Source organism: Oncorhynchus nerka, linkage group LG14 (genome assembly GCF_034236695.1).
Source record: "Oncorhynchus nerka isolate Pitt River linkage group LG14, Oner_Uvic_2.0, whole genome shotgun sequence".
Taxonomy (NCBI): domain Eukaryota; kingdom Metazoa; phylum Chordata; class Actinopteri; order Salmoniformes; family Salmonidae; genus Oncorhynchus; species Oncorhynchus nerka.
In genome coordinates, this window is record NC_088409.1 from 49,706,838 (window position 1) to 49,716,387 (window position 9,550).

General features: G+C 40.0%; 1 protein-coding gene across 1 annotated transcript; it reads left to right on the plus strand.

Moving 5' to 3' along the window:
- Positions 1 to 4,464: 4,464 nt before the first annotated feature.
- LOC115142092 (transcription and mRNA export factor ENY2-2) lies at positions 4,465 to 6,757 on the plus strand. Its single transcript, XM_029681564.2, has 5 exons — positions 4,465 to 4,573; positions 4,960 to 5,037; positions 5,140 to 5,210; positions 5,919 to 5,993; positions 6,128 to 6,757. The coding sequence occupies exons 2-5, from the start codon at positions 4,970 to 4,972 to the stop codon at positions 6,199 to 6,201; spliced, it is 288 nt and encodes a 95-aa protein (XP_029537424.1). The 5' UTR covers positions 4,465 to 4,573; positions 4,960 to 4,969; the 3' UTR covers positions 6,202 to 6,757.
- Positions 6,758 to 9,550: the final 2,793 nt, after the last annotated feature.

The following is a 9,550-nucleotide window of genomic DNA, read 5'->3' on the forward strand; positions in this document are numbered from 1 at the left end:
CTCAAAGGGCCAGGGAGGAAGATTATTCTGTCACTTCACTGTATTGAGTCTCTCACTTAGCCTGTAGCATCCCATTCATTGAGCATGCTCACTGATCTCCACTGTGTCACAGTGCACAGCAGTAGGCACCTCAAAGACCAAGTGCAGCTGAGCCGAAGAAGTAATGGTCTTTGCCAGTGTAAACACTGGCATTTCAAAACCACTCATGATAAAGATTGAGTGTTAATTACCGTTTTAATTATTTTAAGCATGTTACATTAATCAAACAGCCCCTTGTCAAAACACACAAATTAGCAGTGATTTACAATTACTACAGGTGATTAATTCAAGATGACCAAGTGCTCTGCTTCGGTATTATAGAGCTGCTGACATGGGAGGTCATTAGTTCATCCAGACCAGGTAACCCATCAATCATTCTTTCAACTTTGTAGAAGCATTTCTGTCAGGTGTGCCTTCAGTGGGAATCTCTTTGCTGCTTTTTAATTGCCTCTGTTTTATTGAATTTAAAGCACTCAAACCCCAGCAGACCGATGACTAAATTGATGATTTTCATGGATTCCAAGTCAGGAAAGTGTTTCATTAAGCTGTAGTTGAGCAGAACAGGTGTAATAGGCTGTCATGGGGTTTTTGATATCACACATAATAAGGGGTCGCAGGGGTTCCTTTACTTTAAAGAGAGTTTTTTTAACCAAAAGCCCAGACTTAATTAATTATGCAGTCAGGTAGTCAGTGTTATGATATTCCAGTGACCACTAGACTCTGAAGAATGGTATGTTTTTATCTCAACCCAGAAAGAATACCTGAATTTCAGTTTGAGGTTGATTTATCCTCTGATAACTTCTTCTCGTTTGAATACTCCGGTAGTGTCATGTTCAAACATATTTTAGCAGACATTGCATGTTTTTCAAGCTGCATTTAACACAAAACTCTTCTTAAACCATTAATGACTTATGAGGTAAACTCTCGTTACCTTAAATGCCTTCTTTCTCTAAACACCGCACAAAGTATATATAGTAGGCCTATGTGATCTAGAAAGGATGTAATAAAGTATCTGCAGTTTTTGCTCATTGTCTTTCTCTACATCTTTCTACAGAAGTTTACAGCTAAATCCACGTTTAATCCATGCCCTTTTCCCACGTGGTAGACTGAGATGTAAGGGGTTATGCACAGAGAATTAATCGAAATACTTCTGAGAAAAAAATGTTTTCTCGGAAACCTCAGGTGGCCAATGGTTGGCAGGAGTTCACCCACAAGTAATTAGGAGATCGTGCCAAGTCTTAGAAAATCCACTATCATGTTTGATCCTCCTTTAAACCAACCCTAGGATACCATTTCAAAACTTCAGCATATTCAGCCTGGTTAACTTTGTTTTCCATTCACACACTCTACTACTTCAACTTGTTTGCAAAACAATGTTATCCTATCCCTCTCTCCTTTGACTCATTTGAAAAGGAGTTTCAGACACATGGGCGGCATTTACACAGGAAGCCCAATTCTGATATTTTACCCAATTATTGGTCTTTTGACCATTCACATCATATCTTTTGACAATAATTGGGCAAAAGATCAGAATTGGACTGCCTGTGTAAACAGGTTGCCATAAGTAGAGATCTTTATCTGTATCTCCAACCAATTTATACAAAAATGACAAAATAAATCAAAAGAAGCAATGAGGTTTTGGAAAGCCCAATAGTGAGAGTTAGGCCATTTGTTTGCTATTGTAGCGAATTCAAGGGGTAGCCTCAAACAGGACTCGAATATGGGTCTAGCGACTGTCAAGCCAACACTTTAACCAGCACTCTTAACTAGCACTTGTATTCCACCTCGCCCTCGTGTAGGTGTTGGCAGGCATGCTAGGTATCAACAGCCAATCCAGTAGGAGCTCGTGCTACAGTGAGCTTCGATTGGGCAATAGCACCGCGACATAGCAGAGTATTTGCATATGAAGTTCACCTCTCCCCAGCTTTGGTCCCGCCCTGTTCATGTTCCTCACCCATACTTGCATCGTTCAACGGTCCTCCTGACCAGTTTGCTTCTTCCATAGGAAATTAATGGTTTTCCGTAGTTTCATAGCCCACATCGTCTTCAGTTAATACATACCTCTGACATCAGTGTAGCAAATTCAAAGGGGTACCCCCGACCAGGGATTTAACCCTGGCCTAGTGACTGTCAAATCAATACCTTAACCATTATGCCATAAGGTCAGAACTTCTTCACAAGGTTACTGTTGGTTTAACGTTGTTACAATATGTGGTTTCTTTAGCTAATTGTTTTCCATACAATTATGAAGATTTTCCAGGTGGGGCATAGAGATTGTTAGGATAAAATGTCACAAAATAAGGTAATATTACCAACACCATTAACACCAGAGATTGGAAACTGAAATACAGTATCTTTGACAGCACTACAATTTGATGAAAGTAGATTTTTAGACAGCTAAAAAGAAACATCTAAACTGATGTCATAATATTTGTATTTTTACATTTGTAATTTAGCAGTATGTATAATCCAAACTGACGATCAGTGCATTCAACTATGGAATTTCATGATTTAATAAAAATAGTCTTAAAGCAGACTCAGTGTTATTCTTCTTACCGAATATTATTAAAATTGATCAAACATCTAATACTTGCCAAAAACAGCATTTCTTGGTCATATGTACAATAAGAGGCATTGTAAGAACATAAAAATCCACTGATCTCATCTACAGTTGAAGTCGGAAGTTTGCATACACTTAGATTGGAGTCTTTAAAACTCGTTTTTCAACCACTCCAAAAATGTCTTGTTAACAAACTATAGTTTTGGCAAGTCGGTTAGGACATCAGCTTTGTGCATGACACAAGTAATTTTTCCAACAATTGTTTACAGACAGATTATTTCACTTATAATTCACTGTATCACAATTCCAGTGGGTCAGAAGATACCATACACTAAGTTGACTGTGCCTTTAAACAGCTTGGAAAATTCCAGAAAAGGATGTCCTGGCTTTAGAAGCTTCTGATAGGCTAATTTGCATAATTTGAGTCAATTGGAGGTGTACCTGTGGATATATTTCGAGGCCAAACTCAATGCCTCTTTGCTTGACATCATGGGAACATCTAAAGAAATCAGCCAAGACCTCAGAATTTTTTTGTAGACCTCCACAAGTCTGGTTCATCCTTGGGAAAAATTTCCAAACGCCTGAAGGTACCACGTTCATTTGTACAAACAGTACAAGTATAAACACCATGGGACCATGTAGCTGCCATAACGCTCAGGAAGGAGACGCGGTCTGTCTCCTAGAGATAAACATTGGTGTGAAAAGTGCAAATCAGTCCCAGAACAACGGCAAAGGACCTTGTAATGATGCAGTAGGAAACATGTCCAAAAGTATCTATATCCACAGTAAAATGAGTCCTATATCGACCTAACCTGAAAGGCTGCCACTGCTACAAAACAGCTACAATACCGCCATAAAAAAGCCCTACTACAGTTTGCAACTGCACATGGGGACAAAGATCGTACTTTTTGGAGAAATGTCCTCTGGTTTGATGAAACAAAAATACAACTGTTTGGCCATAATGACCATCGTTATGTTTGGATGAAAAAGGGGGGGGGGGCTTGCAAGCCAAACAACCCCATCCCAACCGTGAAGCACGGGGGTGGCAGCATCATGTTGTGGGGGTGCTTTGCTGCAGGAGGGACTGGTGCACTTCCCAAAATAGATAGCATCATGAGGCAAGAAAATTATGTGGAGATATTGAAGCATCATCTCAAGACATCAGTCAGGAAGTTAATGCTTGGTTGCAAATGGGTCTTCCAAATGGACAATGACCCCAAGCATACTTCCAAAGTTCTGGCAAAATGGCTGAAGGGCAACAAAGTCAAGGTATTGGAGTGGTCATCACAAAGCCCTGACCTCAAGCATATAGAACATTGGTGGGCAGAACTGAAAAAGTGTGTGCGAGCAAGGAGGCCTACAAACCTGACTCAGTTACACCAGCTCTGTCAGGAGGAATGGGCCAAAATTCAGCCAATTTATTGTGGGAAGCTTGTGGAAGGCTACCTGAAACGTTTGACCCAAGTTAAACAATTTAAAGGCAGTGCTAATCAAATACTAATTGAGTGTATGTAAACTTCTGACCCACTGGGAATGTGATGAAAGAAATGAAAGCTGAAATAAATTATTATTCCTACTATTATTCTGACATTTCACATTCTTAAAATAATGTGGTGATCCTAACTGATCCAAGACAGGGAATTTTTACTCTGATTAAATGTCAGGAATTGTGAAAACCTGAGTTTAAATGTATTTTGCTAAGGTATATGTAAACTTCCGACTTTAACTGTATGTAACGTTATCACCCTGTAACAGTTGAGTCTATGTTATAATCTGTGTTGTTGATTAACGCTTCCACCTAGTGGCATAACGATAGTACTTCATTAAAACGTAGGAACCTCTTCTGGCATCAACGGTTTCCTGGGGTCCTTATTCATTGTGGGACACAACAATTAGCTGTGGCTAACTATCTCGCCAGTTATAATTGTATTGGCACTGTGTGCAACAGCATGCAAATTTCATCGAACGTTTTGGGTAAGTGTGAGATTTTTACGTCATTGATAATAGCTATTATCAAGAACGTAAAAATCTCACGCACTACATAGCGTAGCTTATTATCAGATAGTGAATTAGCTTGTTGCGCTGGCTAGTGCCAGAAATGCGTTAGCTTGTCAGCAGTTAGCATATAGCTGATTTATGCTGCTCTTAGCTTGTTCTAAATATTAGTGATTTAATGTTAGCTACAGCCCAAACATAGAATTTTTCATGATAGACGGCTGTCCACCTTGTTTGTAGACTGTTAGAGTAGCTAGCTAACGTTAACTATTAAACTGATCCCTGCCTCAGCAGTTGACTAATGAACGATAACGTTAGCTAGCTAACACTACAACATCAACTCATTCTGAATCTCACTTTTTCAGTTAAAAGAATATGAGCAAAGATTCCAAGATGAGAGCAACAATTAATCAGAAGTTAACTGAGATGGGTGAACGAGAGCGGTAAGAACATTTCACAAATGTATATTTAATCATTGTTAGAAGTCCCATTAACTCTATGGTCACTGGTGGTCACTTTTCTTGCTTATGTTGGTTGATCCACAGATTGAAGGAGTTGCTCAGAGCTAAACTCACTGAATGTGGATGGAGGGATCAGCTGAAAGCTCATTGCAAAGGTAAGAGTTACTATCATGTGTGGTGGGATGTCATGAAATGTGGCTAATGGGAATCATGACTATTACTCAGAGCCATCATGCACCATAAAAATCCAAAGGGCCCGAATGTACGTGAGGATGACTGGGGTGGTGGTACGGAGGTAGCCGCGCGTAAATGGCAGAATTTTTCATTTTTCAAACACCTGAAACACCCTTTTCCATCAATCTAGCCATAATCATTACGTGTAATTTTATGCAATAATTATATTGATATTTCTCTGCACATCTAAGCATACCTGTTGATCTGTCTGTATCATCCTGACTGCTGTTTTTCAATTTTAATAAACTGGTTATGCTACTCTGTAAATTCTGGGTAAAAGATTTAAAGGAATCTGAGTCTTATTCAGTAAATCTTGTAATTGCTTGCTTTTCTAAAGTCTACCAACCTTGCCAGGATTCATACCATCTAAGGTAGTTAGACACACTAGCTACTCTAACTTCGTTGATAGCCTGAAATGGCTTCTTGGCAGCTAGTTATGAGATTGGGAATATATCTGCTAGCTAAAGCCAACTTCATAAATGGCTAGGTGGCTAGTAGTATTACAGAGATCAACAATATTTTAAACAGAACCAATTTGAGGGGACATGTGCACCCTTTGAGCAAGACACCTCTGGCACTGTAAAACACGGTGTAACCATCATCCCACTCATCAAGTAACTGTTTTGCAGATGTCATCAAAGAAAAGGGCTTGGAGCATGTGACTGTCGAGGACCTTGTGGTAGAAATCACCCCTAAAGGAAGAGGTATTTAGGCCATTTTGTTGTTGTGTATACAGTATCTTTTTTTTCTCATCCCTCTGTTCATTAACTTCCATGAAGTTCAGCGACACTACTATCATAACCCGAACCCGAATACTGTGTCTTTATTTCCCCCTCAGTTCTGGTGCCTGACAGCGTGAAGAAGGAGCTGCTGCAGAGGATAAGAGCCTTCCTAGCTCAGCATGCCACATAATTGAACCAGTGTGATCTTTTTTAAACCCTTTTGGTATCAGATTTGTTATAGAGAGCTTGTTTTCTTTTCGCCATCATGCTGTTATTATTAGTTATGTGATCCAATCTTCCATCATGATTTAGACTTATTCAATTGCTTTGCTCAATGTCTGATTTTTAAGTTCTTTACATCATGCAGTTCTTTACATGATGCAACGATTCAACTTGTCCATAACTATACGTTGTATTAGAATACATAACATGCTATGCTGTTTTTACAACAATGACTTTTGTTTTGTGGATTGTCTTATTTTTAGTTGGTTTGTCATTAGGGAAAGGCTTTTGAGAGGGGTTGTAATAAAGCTGGTTCTAGGTTTTGTAAGAAGTTCAAAGCGATGTTTTGTTTTTGAAAAAAGGCTTGCAATGACACTCTTTTAGACCGTGTAAAAGTCGGTCTGTGTAGATTAACCTATTTAATACTCAGATACTCAATTGAGTATCTGGCCTGTAGTTAATCTCATACTAGATGTACTGTAAAATAATATGCACAAATAATTAAATAATTTACTTAAATTCAAGATATGGAGCTGTATGGGCAATTTACCATAGTAACCTGAATTGCACTACAAGTGGTGCATTGAATGCTAATAAACAAACATACACTACCGTTCAAATGTTTGGGGTCACTTAGACATATCCTTGTTTTTGAAAGAAAAGCACATATACTGTCCATTAGAATAACATCAAATTGATCAGAAATACAGTGTAGACATTGTTAATATTGTAAATGACTATTGTAGCTGGAAATCGGCTGATTTTTTTATGGAATATCACATGGGTGTACAGAGGCCCATTATCAGCAACCATCACTCCTGTGTTCCAATGGCACGTTGTGTTAACCAATCCAAGTTTATCATTTTAAAAGGCTAATTGATCATTAGAAAACCTTTTTGCATTTATGTTAGCACAGCTGAAAACTGTTGTCCTGATTAAAGAAGCAATACAACTGGCCTTTAGACTAGTTGAGTATCTGGAGCATCAGCATTTGTGGGTTCGATTACAGGCTCAAAATGGCCAGAAACAAATCACTTTCTTCTGAAACTCATGTTTTTTCTTGTTCTGAGAAATGAAGGCAATTGCATGTGAGAAATTGCCAAGAAACTGAAGATCTCATATAATGCGGTGTACTACTCCCTTCACAGAACAGCGCAAACTGGCTCTAACCAGAATATAAAGAGTGGGAGGCCCCCGGTGCACAACTGAGCGAGAGGACAAGTACATTAGAGTGTCTAGTTTGAGAAACAGACCCCTCACAAGTCCTCAACTGGCAGCTTCCTTACATAGTAAGTGCAAAACACCAGTCTCAACGTCAACAGTGAAGAGGCGACTCCAGGATGCTGGTCATCTAGGCAGAGTTCGTCTGTACAGTGTCTGTGTTCTTTTGCCCATCTTAATTGTTTTGTTTTATTGGCCATTCTGAGATATGGCGCTTTCTTTGCAACTCTGCTTAGAAGGCCAGCATCCCAGTCGCATCTTCACTGTTGATGTTGAGACTGGTGTTTTGCTGGTACTATTTAATGAAGCTGCCAGTTGAGGACTTTTGAGGCGTCTGTCCTCTACTTGTCCTCCGTACTTGGATTAGCTAACACAACGAGCCATTGGAACACAGGAGTGATGATTGCTGATAATGGTCGTCTGTATGCCTAGGAAGATATTCTGTAAAAAATCTTCTGTTTCCAGCTACAATAGTCTTTTACAATACTAACAATGTCTACACTGTATTTCGGATCAATTTGATGTTATTTAAATGGACAAAAAATGTGCTTTTCTATCAAAAGTAAAGGCATTTCTAAGTGACCCCAAACTTTTGAACGGTAGTGTACATGTTCCCATAATGACAACCCTGCTGCTGCTTTACTTCCTAGAATAACAGAATGGTCCAGACAGGGGGGAGCGATTGGAATGGAGAGGGGGAGATTATGAGAAGATAAACACGAGTGTTCACAGGGAGAGATATATCTCATGTGGATGCACCAAGGGACAAATTGCTTTTACAGAGAGGGTTTTCAGATTGTTCCAAGGTCCTGTGAGTGCAGTGTGTGAAATGAGCAAGTGTTCATATGGTAGACTCCTTGGGTTGACAAGTCCAGAAACTAAAGTTATACCATGGTGTGATGGTTAAAGAAAATCTGTAACAAAGCGGGGTCACGACCCCTCTCCACAATGTCCTGGCTGCTACTTTAAATACAATAGACCATTTATTTAAGCCTTTCCTACTCTGAACACAACTGTATAAACTTCATGTCACATCTGTAAAATGCATTTTCACAGATAAGCATGTAAGGCTCTGATCTGTTTTGTAGCTTTATAGTTTTGTCAATTCCACACGATGACTCAGATCACTTTGTTTTGTTTAAACCACTCTTGTTACAGACCAAGAATAGCAAATAGGCTACAGATTTCATTCGGAATGGCTGTGAACCCGTGCAGCGCACCCCTTGGCATGAGTAGCACATTACCAGGTAGTGAGTGAGCCTTTGCACTGGTCACCAACTGAAGACAGACTGCGTGTTTTCTTTGCCCAAGGACCTGCCGTGACATCAGCCCAGGTGACAACATGCTGATATACAGTGCTGCTGGCCCGGGGAGGGGAGGGAGGCTGCCTGCCTGTAACCCCCCAGCCCCGAGCCCAGAACTCTAGCTGGCTCTTTTAATGGCCAACATCAATCCCCATGTTATCGTCAGGGCAATCTCGCTGGGCCCCCAATATATAAAGGGTTCAACACACTAGCTGGCCCTGCGCTGCCCATAGAATTACTGGTGAATGACGCATTTATTTTCATACAAATTCTATTTACTTTCTCACTCCATTCTCAACTTGCTCTCAACGCTCTGGACCCACACAGTGCTGTTGAAGAGGCCAAGATACTGAACAGTAACCAGATGAAAAGATCTGAATGGCTTCTCAAATGAAGAAGGACATAGGCTAGATCAAAAAGCTTGAACTGTAAAGACAAAGGTAAACAACACCAGATGGCGCCTATTAGTCCACTCAGAGGTCCTGCACACTAATTGGTGGAGTCCTGTGTGGGATGTCTGCGGCCTCTGAGAAACCAATCAAAGCAGAGAGCGCCACAAGGCTTGGATGACATCATCTGCACTGATGGAGATATCAAGCAGTGGCTGTGCAGAGAAAGGAAAAAAGACAAAGGCAAATAGTCTGTGCGTGTGTGTGTGTGTGTGGTGTGTAGATATGTTCAGTAACTGGAATCATATCATTTCAGCATGAAAACAGCTGAGTCAATAGTTAATTAAGCCAAAAGTGTGGTCCTGTATATTGAGTCCCTTATGGACAATGTAGTCTTTTGTCT